Source organism: Microplitis mediator, chromosome 11 (assembly GCF_029852145.1).
Source record: "Microplitis mediator isolate UGA2020A chromosome 11, iyMicMedi2.1, whole genome shotgun sequence".
Classification (NCBI taxonomy): Eukaryota; Metazoa; Arthropoda; class Insecta; order Hymenoptera; family Braconidae; genus Microplitis; species Microplitis mediator.
This window is the reverse complement of record NC_079979.1, coordinates 14678249-14700102: the sequence shown is the minus strand read 5'-3', so window position 1 is coordinate 14700102 and position 21854 is coordinate 14678249. Positions and strand designations below refer to the sequence as shown.

At 27.4% G+C, this 21854-nt stretch overlaps 1 protein-coding gene and 1 long non-coding RNA gene across 6 annotated transcripts in view; one reads left to right on the top strand and one right to left on the bottom strand.

Annotated features, from left to right (window-relative positions):
• The window catches only part of LOC130678028 (nucleolysin TIAR), a 206770-nt gene that overhangs the window by 23024 nt on the left and 161892 nt on the right, over window positions 1–21854 (bottom strand). For all 5 annotated transcript variants that reach the window (XM_057485006.1, XM_057485007.1, XM_057485008.1 and 2 more), the window contains 2 exons: window positions 20702–20789; window positions 3581–3656 (listed from right to left, as the gene is read on the bottom strand). In XM_057485006.1, coding sequence (XP_057340989.1) covers window positions 3581–3656; window positions 20702–20789 — 164 coding nt within the window. The remainder of the gene's footprint in view (window positions 1–3580; window positions 3657–20701; window positions 20790–21854) is intronic.
• Window positions 1–21854, top strand: part of LOC130678040 (uncharacterized) — a 181556-nt gene that overhangs the window by 30138 nt on the left and 129564 nt on the right. The window lies entirely within an intron of this gene.

The following is a 21854-nucleotide window of genomic DNA, read 5'->3' as shown; positions in this document are numbered from 1 at the left end:
GAATTAAAAAATAATAAATTAAACGACAACATCACTGGAATGTTTTTGCTTTTTTTTTTTGTTTTTTTATGACAGAGTTTATAAAAGTTTTTGGCTCCGCGTATTTTTATAACTAAAAAATTAAAACTTTAAGAAAAAAAAATATTTCAGAGATCAAAAATACTGTTTTTATAACAATTTTCAACGAACACATGATAAATCACTATTTTACTGACATAAAAAACCATTAAAATTAATTGCAATCATAATTTTCAATGCTGATTATTATTTTGTTTTTTATTAATTCGCAGAGGAATAATAGTAGTTTATCTATTGAGTGCGATCGTGTTTAAGACGCGAGTGTGAAGATTGGTGCCCGAGCCGAAGGCGAGGGTCTTAGACTCGATTGTACTAGATAAATACATTAGTTTTTGTGACAGATATTTGAAATTTACTACATTTAGTGCCTATAAATGGCAGGTTATAAGTCCGCGTTTATTTATTTGGTAAGATTGTTTTGAGTATTTGTTGAAAATTAAAGAGAAGTCGGTAAGTGGACGAATTAAAATGATGATAAATTTTGTCAAAAGATGGCTCGTTAAGTTACTTCGATATTTTTTGGTCGTTTACTATCGCACATGTAACCAAAAAATATTTTTTGATCCGATGATGACGTCACTATTAGAACGATTAGGTATCTTTTTTACCAGCTGTATCTTATCTAATATTTTTAGCTGCCGGTTATAGGCGCTAAATGTCGTAGATTTCAAGTGTCTGTCACAAAAAATAATTTATAGAAACAGGTCAAGCTGGACCTGTTTCTATAAATTTTTTAACCTCTCGAAACTAATGGAGAAGATACGATTTTACAATAATTTCAATTTTTTTATATCAATTTGAGTCAAATAAGCGACTGAACAAAAAAAAATTTTTTAAAAATCTTTTTTTTGAATTAACTCCGAAAGTTTTAAAAGTGGTAAAAAAAATAAATTTCAACTACAGCGTCAATTTATACACTGCAAATAATTTGTGGAGTAATCGTGGATTAAATCCGGAGTAAATTCGGAGCAAATGACTGTTTATTTATTTAATTTTTCGAAGAAAAATTTACTTCGTAGGGGAGTTTATTTTAACAGTGAAACTTCGGTTCCGAGTGCAATTCACTCCTAAAAGGAGATTATTTTAATATTAAAACTCCGAATCAGAGTGAATGCGGATTTAAATAAAATCCAGATCACTCCGAAATCACTCGGTTAAAAAAAAAATCTCCCTATTTACTCCGTATGCGGAGTGATTTTTTTCTAAAACTCCGAAACTCCGAGTGGCAGAGTAAATTCGGATTTAAATAAAATTCGTTATCACTCCGAATGCACTCGATTTTTTATAGTGTACAATTTTCAAAGGTATTTTTTTTTATATTTTCGTGAGGAAAAAATAGCAATTTGTTATGCGATTAACTTTTTTATAATTTTTATTTGTGATGGATTTGGGATAGTGGAGATTTAATTTGTATGAAGATAAAGGAATTTAAAATGCATGTTGTAAGCAACAGTTGCAGTATCCGTGAAATTTGTTCCTCTTGGCAATCTAATCTTAACACGTGGGATGCGCCGAAGCTTGGCCGGACGCGAGTAGCTACTGCTGCAGCCCCAGATCAATACGGCATTAAAACAGCTGCCTTTGGCCAGTCCCTAGGAAAAGCCGGATACCTCGTTCCTTTCCTCTCTCACACTATTCTTCGCACGTACACACATACACTCATATACCTATATTTATATATATATACACACACACACACACACACACTTACACGTCCTTATATACACAATCATACTTAGCACTTTGCTACTCTGTACGCTTGGCCACGAGGATGAGAAAAGCTCCTCAATCACCTGCTCGTAACTATCTGCGTTTGTCGGTAATTTACGTTGCGGATTTTCAGCTCATACTTATACTCTCACGCTTTATATGTATATATATATATATATATATATATATATATATATATAGCTCGAACAATTCCAAAGTTTTTATTTTAAAAGTAGATCACTGTAATTTCTTCAATTTATTTTTTTTATTTATTTTACGTTAAAACTTTTTTTTTATTGATTAATTCTAAATTAAAAAAAAATAACGTTTCTTTTTTTTTTAATACACTCTGTGTTACAAATATGTTTTGAGATATAAAAACTCATTATTTAGATTTATATTTTTTTCATATTGCATAATGAGTCATGAGCTTTTGGTCATTTATAATAATTCAATCATCGATATCTTGGTGAAAAATGATCATACATAAACAAAAAAAGTTTATTTAAAAGCTTGAAATGATTACTTGACAAAGCTATCATGATTGGATATCAAAAACTTTTTTTTTTTTAAATAAATGCGTAACCAATCGCAGAAAAAAATTTATTATTTTATGTTACAAAAATAATTTTTAAATTTATTATAATAAAATTATTCTTTAAAGTGAAATTTCTATTTTATTTGAATTTTTCTATCTACTGTTTTATTGGATGATAAAAAATATCTGCAGAAAATTATTATGATTCGTAAAAAAAAAATCGCATAGATCTTCAACCACTCGATGGAAAACTAAAACTGTCAGCTTTAAAATGCAATTAATTAATAGAAGCTGCGGTTCGATACTTAAAAGTTACGACCCAAAGACAAATTAAAAAATTTACGAGTTCTTTTTTTATCTCCTTTGACCTAAAACTTTGCTGAATTTCATCCGATACTTAAATTTCCACATGCACTTTAAAGTAGACACTTGAAGCTTTTAAATTATTGTTTTTATCTACGAAAATCCTGACCGAAATTACAGGCATTAAAAATTTAATTTTAGAAAATTTTTTAAACAAATAATAAGATAGAATTTAATTTGTTTCTATTGGTTTAATAATTTGATGTAAATAATTGTGCACAATGTCAATATTTATTTTTAAAGCAGACACTTTCTCAATTGAACTTATAGCAAGAACGACGAGAGTTATGTCGGTCACTCCATAAATACAACCAGACATTTTTTAGGTCGTACTGTTTTTTTTTTTTCAATCCTTTGTTCGAGATGGATTTTGGGTTTCCGCGCCCTGGCGACACTACTCGTGATTAAGTCTTTGTTTAATATTAATGAAACTTTATTTTTAGTTTCTTTTTTTATGGCATCGAAAAATTTCCGGACATTAATTTTCTAAATTTCTATTTTTTTTTTTTTTAATATTAATGCGGATAAAAAAAAATTTCCAATCGTTACAGAAACCGACGATTAAAAAATTATAATCAATGAAAAATAATAAAACTATTAATTAAATAGAAAAATAAATTCGTCAATAAATTGGGAAAAAAAAATTAAACAAGTTAAAGCTAAAGATATAACCTTTTAAGTGAAAATAAAAGTTTTAAAAAGTTTTTTAACCAATTAAAAAAGTGTAAAAAGTAAAGTCAAAAGTTGAGTAAAAAAAAATCTATAAGAAAGTATTAAGAAATAAAAATCAACTCTTTACATTGGATAACAAAAAAAAACTTTTTTTCATTTAAAAGGCAATTTATATAAATTTAAAATTTAAAATTTGTTTGATTTAAAAAGTCAACTCACCACTTTCTTTACAAAAGACACAAATCCATATCCTTTGGACTTTAGTGTCTGGGGATCTCTGACAACTCTGCAATCCCTGAAACAAAAAATTTCAATAGTTTTGTAAGCAATAGTTTTTTATTTCATATTAGGATTTTATTACTATTATTATTATTATTATTATTATTATTATTATTATTATTATTATTATTATTATTTTTTTTTTTTTTTTTTAAATAAAATAAATTTCATTTCTCACTGTAAATTTAAAATTTATCAAGTATAAAATATTCGATCCTTTATTATTTTATCACGAGACATTGAACAATGCATTAATAAAAGTTTCAACAAAGTCTTAGCAATTTCATTTTATATTGTGTCTGTATCCATAAATATATATATACATATGTATGTACATGGATATAGATATATGTATAAACACATGTTATCCTTTATTGTTTAATCAATGAATGGAGAAAACTCATGAGGAAAACGAGTACGCGCAAGCAGGATGCGCTGTGATAATAGGATAGCTAAACTGCTCACTTGGCGACTAGCTAACAAATAATCGATCCAGCTGTGTGGCACAAGGGACAAGATGCTAACGACCGTCTCTCTATTTACGGACTTTAATCACGACTTTTTTCTATTTTCATTTTAATATAACAATCGCTATCAATCACGGTTTATATTTATCTCCTCTGAAAAATAATGTTGTTTAAATTTTTCTGAATCAATTTCTTCTTCAAAGAAAAGAAATTGATGAATGGAATTGACACTTTAAAATATTCATATTTTATTTTAAATTATACGAGCAACCTGCAGTCACTACGTGACTGCCCAAATATCACTACTAAATTTATAAAATACGCTGAAAAAAAGGATTTCTTGCCGCAAAAAATTTTAATTTGCACCAAGAAATTTTATGCATTATCAATTAAATACAAAAATTGTCTTGGAGCGAGAAAAGATTTTTTTGGTCAAGAAATAATTCTTTGCACCAAGTAATTTTTTCTAGTTCTAAATAAATTTTTGTTTTCAATTCATAATGCAAAAAAATTTATTGGGGTAAGTAAAAATTTTCTTTAGGCGAGTAAAGATTTTTTGTGTCAATGAATCCTTTTTTTCTTCTATGCACACTTTTTTGGCTTTAAGAAGCTTCCTAAAACCAAAAGGGAGCATAAGAATCCATCTTTTTGGAATAAGTAACGCGATATAAATAATATAGCTATATATTCAGTGACAATCAGTCATATTTAGTGACAGAATAATTAAAGTATTAATTTATTTATTTAAAGAAAATAAATACGATCGTCTTTTTTCTCGCGTAATTTAAATGTGATTCGAATGATATAGATAAATCTATTTTTCTTTATACCTCGGCCGAAAGTACGTACGTTCGGCCTCGGGTTCACGGCAGAAAGTTCAACATTCGTGCCGTGCTGGGATTACTTGCGCTCCATCTATAACAGCAGGCCGAAAGAAAGCAGTAGCGGGACAAAAGAGTTTTTCGTGCACACTGCTACCCGGTTATACGTACACTCGTTGTCATTAATGCCTGGTCCCCCAGACTATTGGCAGGGAGCCTAGTATATGGTGGGGACAACTGAAACGATCACAGCGCTCGCTGTGGATACAATTTCGTTAAATCATGCTCTCTTTGAATATAAACACGTGAAAATTAAGTTTAAAAATAGTTCATAATAGTTATTGTGTCGTTAATGTTTGCCTTTGCTCATTGTTTGAGGTTAAAACAATATTTTATAATTTATTGATTCAAATCCGGTTTGGATAATGATTTTTATCATTGCCTAAAAATTATTTTTTAACCCTTCGTTACTCGCGCTATACGGTGATTCCCTGTACAACACTACTTAAGCTAATAGAGTTGGCGTGAATATGAGTGAGACACTAGAGAAAGCGCGTGTAACGGAAGGTTAAAAAAACATTATGTTTCTTTAGTTACGATTTACAAGCAAATTATCATGAATTAAAATAAAATTATTTTCTTCAATTTTGTTAAAAAACTTGATTGACTATTCTACTATTTTTTAAACCATTATCATTGTAGTTGTCATATATTATTTGTTTTGATTTTATCGGTTAACCTTATTCTATTTTAAAATAATAGGGTTTCTTATTTACTAAAATTTTTTATACTTAATTTTTTTATCGAAATATATTCAATTTAATTTTCTCTATCAAAAATTCAATTACACTGTTTTATTTATATCATTATAAATTTTTATATTTTGATTTTATAACGAATTTTTATTTTTTACACTGATTTTATATATCTTTTATAATTCTCGAGCATGTTTTTTTGTAGCCATCAGATGTCGTTTTCGTCGCGCTCCCTGCCAATAGAATCTTAGCCATGCAGGGGACCAGGCATTAATGACAACGAGTGTATACTACCGTCACTTTGACAAGATTTGCTGACACTCTCGCTCGTATTCATAACCTCAAAACTTGTTTACAATTCATTCGAACTTTTATATGTCTGTGTTTTTGAAAAAGTAAAATTTACTGAAGATTAATAAAGACTAAAAAATTATTTTTAATAAATTTAATAATTTTTAAAAACTTAGAAATTATTTATGATACTGAAGTTAGCCGACGTCTAGTAATTCTTTTATTTTTTTTTTAAACGATAAATTATAAAAATAAAAAATTATTTATTTAAAAGTTGCGACTACAGTTATTTTAATTTTCATTAAGTGCATATTTTTAGTTTTTTTTTTTGCAATCGGTTTAAAAAAACAAAAAATCCGAAAATTGTTAATTGACTGTTAATTTCAGGATCATAATTATTTCTTTTAAAAATGTGTAATGATAATTTTTTTTATCGATGTATTTGATGCTTGCCCCCCGACCACTTGCTTCGCTCGTGCCGCAAATGTCGGGGCAGGCATCAATACCTGCTAAAACATCTTTGATTTTTCAACGTACTTTCGTCCGGGCATAAAGAAAAATAGTATACACTACACGAACAGAAAGTTGGAGAGCCCTGAACTGCGCGTCTGATGCCCTCGGCTTCCTTGTAGTGTAATATACTATATCTCAATACTTGGCAATTAAAAAGAGTTTGAACTATGAAAAGGCACAATTTCAAGTCAAGACCTATCTAATGATACCAATTTCAATAACATTAACTAATTCTATCATATAGATATGGCGGGAATAAAATTTTCCTTATTCTCTTAATAATATAGATTCAGAATTTCTTAAAATTATCGATTTTGTCGTTTGGAAACTTTCATCGATATTTTTTTTTTTTTTTATTACATCAATTGAAATAAATTTTTTAAAATAATTTTTAAGATCTACTATTATTATAGTTTGAACAGATAAGAATTTTCTGTCCAAGTAAAATTTTTTTTATTAAAAAAAAAAAAAAAAAAAAAAAAAAAATAGCAAATTTTAAAATTAATGTCGTAAATATTTAAATTTAATGTCGTGCACTTTATATAAATATTTATGTCAATTAAAAGTTATAAAAATTAAAGGAAAAAATAATTTGATTTGATTGCAATCAAATGGACGGATTTTGACATGTCAAAATTTTTATAATTATTACTTAATATTGATTTTTTTTATCAGAGAAAATTTTTTTCGATAAAATTTATGTTTTATTTAATAACAAAAAGTATAGAACTAAAATAAAATTTTATTTAAATTTCAGTCTGGGCAAAAAATAAAAATTGAGATAAAAAGAAAGGTCAAGCGATAAAAATTAGTTTTTGTTTTAATTGTTGGAATATATTTTTCGAGGTAATTTATAAGATAGTTTAGTCGATTGTAATTTGTAATCCAGCTTAGAATTAAATAGACAATAATGAATAGCAGAGTTAAATCCATGATAGAGGTGTAAATTCTTAAATTGCTTTCATTGATTTCAATGCGTAATTTTCAGAGCCATTTATCTATAATATATATCCACTTTATATACAAAATATACTAGTCGAAAAGATTAGTAATGCTATCGAGCCGTGAGTAAAAGAGAAATTAAGAGGATGTGGGGAAGAGAGTAAGAGAATGAGATAACCATATAAAGAGAGAAAGAGAGAGAACGTGTGTTTAATAGCCTCTCGTATTCGCGTAAAAGTGCGAAAACATTTTCCATCAGGATAATCCTTGTTATGAGAGAAATGCGTGCAATAACGATTTGCCCGATGTGTGTTCGCTCTCAGTCGCAATATTCACGTGCCTGGTGAAATTCGATTACCCGCGAAATGCGACCAATTAATTCTCTTGTGTCCGTTTATATTTGCATGGTTTGTACGATGCTCAACTACAAACGACATTTCGACAGTATTTTTTTATTATTATTATTATTTTTTTTTTTTTTTCATTATCAATTTTTTTTTTACTGTAATTTGATAAATATTTTAACGATAATCTATTTAAATTATTATCATTGTTTGTTTTTTCTATGAAATGACATATTTTATTTTTATAATAATTGGACCAATGAATAAATATTTAAAATCTTTAATAATAAATTTCCATACATTATTTGATATTCTTAATCTGAAAACGCATATTTATTTATTGATTATATATTTTTTAATTAACGAATTAATTATTATTTAATATTCGAAAGTGTGTCATTTAGTTTATTAATTATAAAATTGGCTGGGACAAAATGAGCACTCAGGAAAATAATCTATTTATGATAATTTGAATAATTTATTTTACTTTTATTACTTGTTACTTAAAATAAATATATCAATATTACTATACATAATCACATAAAATAAGAATTAAAATTTCAAATATTGCCAAATAATTTTCTGGTTATATTTAATCAAAATACTTTATGTCTCAAAATATATATTACTTATTTTCTTAAACACGAATTTGGATAAATAAATAAAAATTTATGTCTATAGACATAGAGAAAAATATCGCCAGAATGACTATCCAATGTATCCTCAATTGGCGTATCGTCAGAATAACGATTCGTATACCTAATTTAGGAATATTTTCATATTAATTTAATAATCTATAGTATCGTTAAAATAAAGATACATGTTTGGGTTAGGTTAAGTATTCGTTTATTAAATTTAACAATACGACGAATAGCCTTTGTAACGATATGTAGTTTCGTTGATATAGGTATCTGTATCGCCAGCGTGAGGATCCGTATAGCTAAATTGGCTATACGTATCATCGTTCTCGGTTGCCGGATGCCTAAATACAGAGTTTGCGCAATAGTCATGTCAGCGATTTATAAAATGCCTAAAATAAGGATACGGATCGTCATTTCGACGATCCACTGTGAGGATACTCTGTATAGCTGAATTTGGCTATACGGCGTATCGTTAAGTAAGATGACTATACAGCGTATAGTCAGAATAGCGATGCGTATACTTAATCTGGCGATATTTTTCTCTCCGTGTAAGTTACCATATATGAACAAAAAAAATTGAACCTTTTTTAATACTTCTACAAAATTAAACGAAATCCATTATTTTTGTTCCGATTATATTTTATTAAATTATATATATATAATGGAGGGAGAGATAAAGTCGACCCTTTGAGAGAAAAAAGTCAACCAGGCGAGTTTTTTTCACTGGTCTTACTTTCTTTTTGGTCCTCAAATATGACCCAGCCATAAGAAGTTAAAAATTTTAAGTGTGGGGCAAAATAGGTCCTCTCTTAAAAACTGACGAAATAAGCTTCGATGTATATTTGTTTCATATTTATAAAGAGAAATGTAGAACAAAATGAGACACTACTACAATCGCACCTCGTTATAAGACTCTTCCCCTTAATTTGTTAAAATTCGCTCGGAACGCTTCCTCCACCAACAACTCAATGAAAATTTTGCGCCGAAACCTCGCTATAAGACTAACGAACAGTTCGACTAAAATCGAGATAAAATCTACATACATATCGTTACATAAAATTCTGTTTATTTATAATTATACATAAAATAGATTCACTGTATAATAGAGCAGAGTTGAACCGAATAGATACATAAAACGCAAAACGACGATAGTCTTATAGCGAAGCTTGGACGCAAACACTGTTAGGCACAATAGTTGGGGGAACCTCATTTCTAAGAATTTTTTCCCCTACAACCCCGAACTAGTCTTATAACGAGGTCCGACTGTACTAACTAAAAAAAATTTTTTCTCATGATAATGTTTCAAAAATTGTATTTCATTCTGCCCCCGACATCCACTAAAAATTTGGTGTCTTATTCCTCCCTTTCCTTGATCCCACAATTTATGTGCAAGGGTTGAAAATGGAATTATTGACAAATAACCGTGCGATTACTGTAAATCGTGATTTGATTTTTAATATTATTCTTTATTAAATTGATCAAACATGAAAATAATTATTTGTTTTATGAAAGTTGATTTTATTTATGAAGAATAATTAAACAAAATGTTGAGTAGATTATTTTTTAAAAATTCAAGTTAAATTATTAAAGCAAAAAATTAGTAAAATTATTTTTAAAAAAGTTTTTTTAATTTCTTGCTGAGTATATCCCATATTGTCTACTGACGAAAGTGTTGATTTTTTTTTACTGTTACAAAAAAAAGTAGGCCCATTTTATCCTCTCTACCCTATGTAAAGTATTATAAATAATGACAGTAATGTCCAACTTATTGACATACCATAGAATCAGTTATGAGCCAGACACGATAAATTTTTTCGGTCAATATTTTATATATTAAATTGTAAATATATTTTTAAAAGTTTGACAGATGACATAAATAAAATAAAATTATTTATAATCTTGAAAAATAAAATCGAGTTGACTGTGACATTTATTAAAATTATTTTAATAATTTTCATACATTAATTGATTAATAAATAAAATAAAAGTTAATACTGACTTTCAAAAATTATATTTTTTTTCGTCAATTTGTTCACCTTCGTTGTACTCATAAAGAAAAATTTAAATGTTTTTTAAACAAAAAAATCTGGGCATCGGTTGGCCCTGCAGGCCAGCCCCCGAACTTCCCGCTGTTTTCGAGCTTTAAGAACTCGAAAACATAAGTATAAATACATTTTCGAGCTCTTCGAGCTCGAAATACCATTGTTTCCCTTCTTTATGAGCTTTTCAAGCTCAAAGGGGTTACGTTTTATGTTAAAGTTTAAAAATTTAGAGTCCAAAATAATTAATGAATGAGCGTTTTTTATATTTGTTCACAATTATGTTCAATAGTTAGCTCAAAAATAAGTATTTACGTGATACGTTGTATCTATATCGTGTAAGTATATCGTGATACGAGCGAACATGACGATTTTTGGGTAGTCACTTTCAATGACTTATATAATGAATAACATATTAGTTTTGAGTAATTTTGTTCAGTAATTATGATGTTATTCAATGAAAAAAGCAGATATTGATTTAACATTTATTATTCCGTCGACGATATCTCTCGAACGGATTATCTGATTGGGACGTTCTTGGCAGCAATCGAATGCTTTTATCGAGTTCTAGAGCTGATGAGATTTTGGAATTGATCGATCTAACAGTTTTCAAAATATCAAAAAAAAAAACGAAAAAAAAAAACCTATTTCTTAAATATTTCAGATTCTATTTGACGAAATGATTCAAAAATTTTTGAAAATCTAAGTTCAGAAAATATCTTTCGAATGTCGCAAGAACCATCTAAATCGGTTCATTCATCAAAAAGATATGAGAGGTTTACATCCACACACACACATACATACATCGCTCTAAAAATGTCAGATGTGTAGCATCCTAGCACCTTCAAACGTCGACATATGATGAAAACCCGATTTTTGAAAATCGGGGTGAAACCAATAACTTCTCGAATTTTTTGAAAATCGTCGATTCTCTCAGCGGGAAGTTAAAAATTTTAAATTCATTGATGAACATATCAAAATATATGTATGGAATGTAATTAAATTCCATTTATTCCGAGCTCTTTAATGAAGTAATAATTTTCAAATGAACTACAGATATGAATTGTAACTTTTTATTGAGCTATCAAACTTTATTATGTACCAACTTTATCATGAAGCCGTAGCTATTTTAAAATTTAAAAAAAATCTCAATTAGAACATACATACATTTGCAATAAAAATTAACGAGGTTATCATAATTTAAATGTCTTTGATTAATAAAACTGTTTAATTTAAATTAATTTTTATAATACAAACATATATATCTATATAGATTTCAAATTTACCGCCTGGAGTAAAACTGAGTCGTTAAATATTTGAAATTACAGCATATTTAAAATAAATCAAGTGTAACAATAATTTTTCAACTGTGTAATATTAAATTTTCAATATTAAACTTTATGTTAGTCGTCACAGTTTATGTGTGTGTGTGTGTGTGTGTTTGTGTATACGTGTTATAGATTTTCCTTTTGGTCATTTCGCTGACCGCCTTCCACCGATTTAAAATGACCGCACACTGTGGATTACGCCTTGGGGGCCACATGTACTACGCACGCGCATTTCCACTAAATTAATTTTTGATTAAAGAGAGAACAGGACATTGGGACATGAGAGAGAAAGTAAAATATAGAAACGGTAGATCAAGAGAGAATGGGATTGAGAGAACGAGAAACAAACACATCTCGTATCGTTAATGAAACATGCGCGTTTATGTGTACTCTATGTATGATGCACACGTACGTAACGTCACGGTTATGACTTAAAAAATTATAAAATAACTCACCAATCGATTCTACATAATATCCAATTTCTGTTCGGATTAATACTGAATTCCGGTTATAAATCAAATTGATTGTAACAGCAATATTAATATCTCAAATACTGGTTATCATAAATTGTTATGGATTGTTTAATTCTGATCTTTTGTATTAAACTAGTGAATTTAATATTTCATTATCACAGCAAAATTAAATTTTAAATTTCTTCATTAAATAATTGACAGCTGCCAATTTATTAATTTTTTGTTTAAAAATAAAATTAAAATTTTATTTTTAGTTTAAAAGCTATAAAAATGTACGATCAATTATCAGTATAATTTTTTTAACAAGTGTTGGTTTTAATTAAAACGTCAGTTTCGGAAATTGTCGGATACTTGAACAATTAGTTGAACTTTTTGATCACCTATCGCGGTCATCGATGGACAGAGAAAAAGTTAAAAAAAGAAAAAAAAATTGCAACGGAAAAAAAGGTAGAACTGAAAGTTAAATCCACGTGTTCGGAATAGGCCAGGGAATTAGGATCGGCAATCGGAGGTGCACTCGATAGCTATCAGATCGTTGAGTACTGCTGGCAGAACCGCAGACCGTTCATTTTCCAACATTCGAGTGTTTCCGTGTGTCCCAGGACCTGAATGGACCTACTGAAAATCCACAAATGTGTTTTCGCTTGTTTCCTACGCTCGATTGCTATTGTGTGCATGTTCGGCGAGCTTCGTAAACCGCTTTCTACTCTGGCTAGTCTAACTAATAGCCTGGGTACATGTGTGCTTTATAAATGTATGTTTATGGTCACATATATATATATATATATACAGATATGAATTCAACAATTCAATATTAAATATACTTTGACGTAAATAATAATAATAATAATGATAAGGATAGTGAATTATCATTGAAATATATTTTCCGTAATCCAAACAGATTAAATACCAGATTTTCAAAAATAAATATACATTTATTATTTAAATTTTAGTGCTATTCAAAAATATATATCGAAAGAATTTTATTTTTAATTTTATAAAAATTTTTTTTTGACATTATTTTCTTTAAATGATTTTCACGGCCATAATTATAATGTATAACAAAATTTTTTTAATGTCAAGTTGGTCAAAAGCAATATGTATTAAATTCAACAATATAAATTAATAGAAGATAGAATACACACATGTTATTCTATTCATATTGTTGAATTTAATATACACTGAGAAAAAAAATTACTATTTTCCAAACAAGAATTTCTTGGTTCAAGAAATCCGTTCAAAATATTTATTTTATTATTATTAATTATCGATTTCTTGAGAAAAGAGCATCAAATTTGTTTTTGTTATTATATGAATTTGATATTATATTATGAGTGAACAAAAGAATAGCTTAACTTGAATTAAATAAAAATTATTTCCTTCAATTCTACGAATTCTTGAGACAAAATTAATATTATGTATACATATTGCTTTTGACCAACTTGGCATTATAAAAATTTTGTTATACATTATAATTATGGTCGTAAAAATTATTTAATTATTTATCTTCTGCCGAAAAATCTATTTCATGATCGCACCAACTGATCTTCAAACATGTAATGGACTGTTGTACGTTAAATAACTAGATACTGTTTAGTGATATCTCGTACTAGTAATAAGTAGTCTATACTGCCGTGCTAAGCACAGAAGTGGTAACTTGTATAGGAATACCATAGTAAGTTACCGCTTCTGTGCTTAGCACGGCAGTATAGCAAGTGTACATTGAGCTATACTGGTATGTACACTGAGACGAAACTGCTATATTCAAAATGAAATACTTAAACAGTTACTAACACCTTCAGCAAAGTATTCAATAAGAATAGTAAATGTATACTATTTTTGAAGAGACAATTAGTCTCGATAAAATACATATATGTTATTGTATTCATATTGTTAAATTTAATACATATTGCTTTTGATCAACTTGGCACTAAAAAATTTTCTTTAAACATTTTTTTTTTTAAATTAAAATTTTTTTATTTCAATAATATTTAAAAATATTAAATGAATTTTGTTTTTAAATTTCTCAAACTTTTTAAAATTATCTTTAGCTTTAAGGAGAAACGCCACCGGACCTCTTTCTCACAGTCAGAAAAATAAACGGGACTATCTTTGTTGCACTCGTAAATGAGAATTTTAAAACAATTTTTCTCGGAGACAAATTAAAATTTTTGAAAATACGAAATTTTTATCCCTCTGTTAAGGTTTCAAAAAACGTTAAAGACTCTATTTTAGGTTTCCAGTGTTTGTCCGTGAATTAAATTGAATTGAAAATCGGTTGACATTACCCTTTTAGCTAATATTTTTTTATTTTTATTTTTTGTTGCAAGTTTTTTTAAAATTTATGTAAATTAACAACATTATAAATAATCCTTGGGCGAAATGGCCATTATTCAAAACTATAAAACTTAATTAAATAATTTTTCTTACAAAAAGTTATGAATATATTTCTTAAAGTAAGAAAATATTATTTCTAAAAAGCTTATCTTGTAGTATTTTTCCTCTTATTATATTTCTGTCAAGAAAAAAATATTAATATAATTATTCGTTTTCATGTCATAGCAACACGTAATATATTCAACACAATATTTGAATACATCACTCAAATGTTGAAGTAAATAAAATTATGACAAAAAAACATGAGTGAGGAATATTTAAAAAATAAATATACAAACACTTTCTTTTATATAAGTTAACTTTATATGATGTTGCTACTTAAAAATGTTGAATTTAAAATTTAAACCAGATTTTATGATGAATAAAAATATTTTTATATGTGTAGATAGATATGTAGACATATATAAACAAGATAGATGAGTGAGAACTACAAGTGAGTACTTTTTATCCTGTCTGTTATGACATCACATCGTTTCTTTTAAAAGTCCCAAGTGCTTGCGAGCCATCGAGCTTTGTACAAGAAAGTAACTAAAGAGCGGAAGGTAAGAGAGACACGTATCATTGTGCCGTCGAGTAACTTGAATATTTCAGCTGGACAGCAAACTCCCGTTACCTTTTCTACCTTTTTTCTCTCTCTCTCTTTCTATATATATATATAAAAATGTATATATGCCAACTTTAAACTTAAACTTTAGTTTCTTGAGCTTCAGAGTCTAGTTTCTCTTTCTTATTTTTCTCTTTCTAACTTTTAAACCCATATACTCTCTGACTTTTATATTCACCAAGTATGAATGGTGAAGCTACAGAAGTCAAAAGGTCTCACCCTTGTCATTTTTATTTTACATTTACTTTTTTATTTTTTATTTTTTTTATCATATCTTTTCTCGCATTGTCAGTTTAAGTGCTAATCGGTATACCTACGAGAAGAAGATACATTTCACAATAGAACTAAATAATAATAATAATAATAATAATAATAATAGTAATAATAAAATATATATATAAAGTTTTAAAGTCACAATAGTTAGAAAAAAAAAATTATTTAAAAATAGTGAGTAAAGTGAGTAAGATTGTAAAAAATATATTAATTATAAAATTTAGTAAGTGAATAATAAATTTATTATGCACAATCATGCAAAAGTTATATTTAAAAATATATAAATAGACGAGCGAAGTATGACGGGTTACTCCAAAAAATGGGTTTTAAAAAAAATTTTTTATTATATAATTTTAGTATTTTATATATTAAATACTCGGTATTGTTTAAAAATCAACAATAACTTTAAAATATGTAAATAATTTTTAATAAAAAGAAATGATCCTGAAATTAGTAGATAATCAAAAATTTTCGGATTTTTTTTATAACAACTCAGTTACAAAAAAAAAATGTTGGAGAATCTAAAAGTGCACACGTCAACCGCTCATTTTATTTTTAGTCTTTTTTATTATGAATTTTTATTTAACTTATAAATTGTCAATATGATTTCTTTATTCCTTATTTTCAGGTTAATATTTTTTTATTAACACTTTATTTTAAATATCCCGTCTTTTTTGTCTTGGAAGTCGCTCCTTTTTTTAAACCTACCCCATCTAACAATCTTGTTCCATGCTTGAGCAAGCCTGGTCTCAAGTTCGATAGACATTAGTATCTTTTCCTACCTATGTGTCTTGCTGCAGGTACTTGTGGCTAGATTTCAATAGCAAGTCTAGTGCAAGCCTCACACAAGGAATTCGTGCCAGATTATAACTCAATTCTGGAGGAAGACTATAGTTGAAAATAGTTGCGGATGGCTTGCTCAAGATCTGCTCAAGGCTCAAAATTGACCTTGAGCAGATCTTGAACAAGCCATGCATAAGTACCTGGCGTAAGTTACTGGTGCAAGAAATGCGCCAGAAACTTTTAAACTGCACCATATATATAAGATATCTTCAATATTCTTGTTTACAATGCCTTGAGCAAGTCATACACAATTCTTGATGACGATTTCTTGTTACATGATCTTGCGCGAGAGGGATTTTGCTCAAAGCACTGACACCAGAATCTTGCTCAAGTATGTGTTACTTGGGTATACTGTTACGCTAGTGCTGCTGCCATTAGTTGATGGCGAGAAAAAATGAAAAAAATAATAACAACAGTAAAAATAAAAATGGCAGCTAAATTTTTCGTTAATAATTAGTTTTACGTTTTTAATTAATTACAATTAAACTAGAAGGATTCAGATAGTGATTTTCGTTAGGGTTCTTGTGATAAAAAATACAAAGTTAATAAAAAAAAAAGTTAGGCCGATTGATTGTGTCTATTGAGAGTTATCGCGTTTACGAAGTTTCATACGTAACAATTGACAGCACTGGTTTCTTGAGTTAAAATAATTTATTTCAAACTAATAAAATAAAAAATCAATTTAATATTAGATTCAAATTGTTCATTAATAAATTCTCTATATGCTAGAATACAATTTTACCTATTTATATGGAATTAAAAGAGTGTAGAAATATTTTTGTGTGAGTAAAATAGTCGAAAAAAAACCGTTCATAAAGCACTTTCAGCGCCTTTATGTTTGAGATCCACAAAAAATAAAAAAAAAATAACGAAGAATATGCACGTATAGAAAATTAAGAAAACTATCGGTCCAATTTTTTACAATTTATCGTTTTGAAAAAAATCCAAAGATTATTAGACATCGGATAACTTCATATTTATATTTTTTTTATTATTATTTATGGATGTTCTTTATTCTGTTATTTATGAATATGACAATTTTTTAACGGATGTATAAATAATAGGAACGGAGTAGTAAATAATAAATTTATATAAATCATAATATTTATAAAAAAATATTATTCTTTTGACTTTTTACTCGATCACTGTATTTTTCATATCTCAGTTTACTTTTGTATATTTTTTATTTCCCCAGCGTTTGTTCACAAGTACTCTCATTTGTCAGGTATGAGACAAACAGCATCGGTGATGGGTTGCTGGCTCAACGGTAAAGAGAATATCCAATGCACTCTACTTTCATCCTAGATCTCGTAGCTCGATATTTTGTGTAATCAACATATGCATACGAGGGCTGTTTGTACTTAAAAACGTAATAATCATACTTATAACAATAATAATAATAAAAATAATAATAAATTAGCATTGGTAAAATGTACAGCGAGCTAATGGTAATGGTATTGAATTAATTAACTAAAAATATTTAAAAATTTATCGTATATGATTTCAATTGATAATGCAGTAAAAACAAATTAAATTAAATTTTAAATTCATTATTCATTGACAGTAAATTATTTTCATTGATTTACTATTATTACAAGATAAAATATGAATAATTTATAAAAATATGAAATAATAATTTAAAATTTTGTTTAAACAATTTTATTTATTTTAAAATTAAATATAAATTTAAATTACATGTGAATTAAAAATCAGAGTTTAACTCATAAGCCAAAGTCATTAAATTAATTCGGACAAATAAATTTAAATTAAAATTTATAAATAAAATTTAATTATCGCGATTCATGATTAATAAAAAAGTAAAATAATACAAAGAGTAAATGAAAAAAAAATTAAATTACCGGAAAATAGTAAAATGTAATAAAACAAACAAATAAACATGAATGGCTTAATAAAAAAGGTCATGGAAGTAAAGGAAAGAAAAGGTTGAATTTTTCATCTTAAAGTTGACGGAAATTTCGGAGGTAATGACAAACGAGTAAAACTGAATATTCCAGTGACAAGCTATATCTATATAGATATATAATGTACATATATATAGATATAGACAAGTTGAAGACGGTCATAACTATGTCACAGAGCTCCGTTGAAGCGAATTCTCTTGGGCTATTTGCTACCGTGAGGTGCAGGGGATCGACAAGGAGGATGGGTCCCGTTCACCCAACCAACCGACCGACCGACCGACCGAGCAACCGAGCAAGCTACCGACGGGCGATGAGATGGGTGGGTTAAGTTTACGAGGTCAGTTTGTCGAGAGGCGGTCGCGGATGCAGACGCACGGGTGATTCGGCTGACTATATAGTGATATACTTTCCTGGTTCCTTGGCGATTCTGCTGGCGAGGTTTAACCCATCGAGGGATCCTGCGCTGAGAAAATTAAAATTCTGACAACGCTTTTCCTTCTCGAGTATTACTATAGCTGCATTATAAATATATATATAGAGATATATCTACTGTTCGTACAACGGAAATCAAGACTTCTGGATCACTGCTTTCGATTATCTGTACACATATATACATATAACACACCTTAAATACAAAATTTTATGGGTGCGCTTCAAACTGTATCTACAGTTCATATAGTATAATAAATCTGCCTATAAAATACTCTATTACCAACAGGAAAGTCTACTAAACAAGACTAATGCAGTTTTAGGTCAATTTATTAAACTTTTTATGTTTAGAAATTTAAAGCAATCACTTAAAATTTTATATTTTCCATTCATCTATCCGTATCGCGGATATATGATGTTATTAAATATAAAATACTCAATTATTTTCAGACTAATATATTATCCTATAAATAAATTAATATCCAAGTCGGCGGTTAATTATTATTGATAAGTTAATAAAAAGCCTGATAATTTTTCTAAATTACGGTTGATAACGAAAATTTTTATGTTAAGAATTTGGTTTATTAAATTAAATTAACTATGATTGATATTTTTTATTAACGAGTTTTGGGTGACTTTTAAATCCATATTTTTTACTACGATTTTAATAATTAAGAAATTTTTTTTTAAATCGTATTGTAAAATTCTACTCTACTCTACTCTATTTCTACTCTATTCTACTCTGATATTTTTACTTAGTATTATTATTATGATAATTATTATTATTATTATTATTATTATTATTATTATTATTATTATTATTATTATTATTATTATTATTATTATTATTATTATTATTATTATTATTATTATTAGTATTTTTTATTACACGTATGATATAAATTTAATATTTCTTTATTTAATTAACGGATTACTTATTTTAAATTTTGTTACAAAACGTACAGATTAAATATAAATTCAAAACTATGTCGTAAGATATGAAAAAAAAAAAAATATAAAAAAATCTATAAACATTCTGTAAGTGGTCAGGCTTCGTATATTTAAATTTACAAGTCAAAAAATATTAAAACATATTTTAAAAATGCTATTATTAAAATACTTATTGCTGTTAGTTTAGTGATATTATTAATTCAAATCAATTTTAATTACAACTGTTAAATTTATTTCAAAACTATCAAGCAAAAATTAGATGTGAATAAAATATAATAAAAAAGTATAAAAAATTTATTTATTTGTGCGGGTAAAAAAATTAATAAAAATAAGTTTGAAAAAAAAAAAAAAATTAATAAATAAATAAAAAAATGAGCGGACAATTTTAAATTGAGAGCTACTAGTAGCCATTGTGACTACGAATAAACTCACCGTTTAAATTAAAATTGATTCTCTTACAGACAGACTCTCTTGATAATGATTCCGTGTCCCGGGAAGGATGTATAACAACAATAACAGTAGCAATAATAATAACAATAATAACAACAACAACACGAATTATTTCACGAGTATAAAATATTTTAATTATTATTATTTTTTTTTTGTTTTTACTTTTTTCTACAACCACTCATTACATATTTTCTTGAGTCCATTTTTATATAACGAAGCCCGACGCGGTTGAAACGAAATATTCTCCAGTATAAGCTTCTTCATTAATCCATTTTTTTTATTATTATTATTATATTTTTTACTCACTTACTTCTACTTTTATAATTTATTTAGATTTTTTTTTTGTTCACTTTAAAATGGTAATTGAACGTAACGTAAAATAAAAATAAAAAAAAGACAGAAATAAAAACTAAACAAAACAATTAATTAACACGACTAAAGTTTTCACTGCATGGTAATATTTTTAATTAGTCGCGTGAATATATTTTCATATATATTTATATACATTGAATGTTTCCTGAAGAGTAGTTTGGACAGATGGCTGGCATTACGTGTTAAATAATCCAACAAAAACTTACGAGATTTCCCCAAATGGAGCGAAGGCTTCTCTCAATGTCTGCGTCTCAATCTCCGGGCTCAGGTCCCCGACAAATATGTGATAGTGTTCTGTGACAACAAAAAATATAACAAAACAAATCATTATAAATACAGTCTTATAGCGGGCGGGATTTATTTTTTCAAATTACAGTCTTTTCTTTCGATATATCTTAATATTTTATCAGTCAGTTCAAGAGCTTTGAAATTAAAGTCATTTTTTATGTTGAGACTTTTATTTACCTCCTATTTTAATAGAATTTTTAGTAAAAAGTTTTTCAATTAAAATAAAGTCTAATTTTAAAATTACAATACATTTTTTTTATTTTAAGAAAGTGGGGGCGAAATGGGCTATCAGAAAAAAAATTATCAATAGCAGTATTTTTTTTACTAATTATACATTTTTTGAATCCCCAAATAAGTATTCGGTATCAATATGACAGTTATAAAGAAAATTTTTTGAATCAGCCCCCCCCCCCCTCCCTACATCTCCGAAAAAATTTGAAAACTAATTAATTCGAATTTAAAATTTTTACAAAAATTTGAAGTGGTCTCCCCTCTCCCCCCATATTATATTTCCGTATTTTTAATAAAAAAAAAAATTCTTACAAGTCCTTTTAAATATTTAGGACAGCCAATAAAAATTAATTGCTTTTTTGTAATTTAATTTATAAATAATTTATATAAGCCCTTAACTCGATGAAGTTACTGTTCAACTATTTTTTTTTTTTTTTTTTTTTTTTTTCCACTGAAGTTCTAAAAGTTTGTAAGCTTCTTTTACTTATAAATCTTCTATCCTGATTTATCTAAAATGTATTCATGATTTTGAGTAAATGGATTTTAAGTAAATAATTTTCTAGGTATTAAATATTTAAAAAAGAAATGTACAATAAGAAATTTATTAGAAAGGGAACTAATGACCAATCGGAAAAGAGGTGTAAGGATAAAAGAAGTTTATGAACCTTCAAAACTGTAGTTATGAGTTACCCTGATGGTAGCTACGTGTTGGCTTGACTTTTAATCCTAACTTTTCAAAATTACTTATGGCGATTACAATAAATATTTTAAATAAGTCGATATAAATACTTTTGAGCCCCTTCAATATTTTTTGTTTTCATAAGTTTTAAATTTATGAAA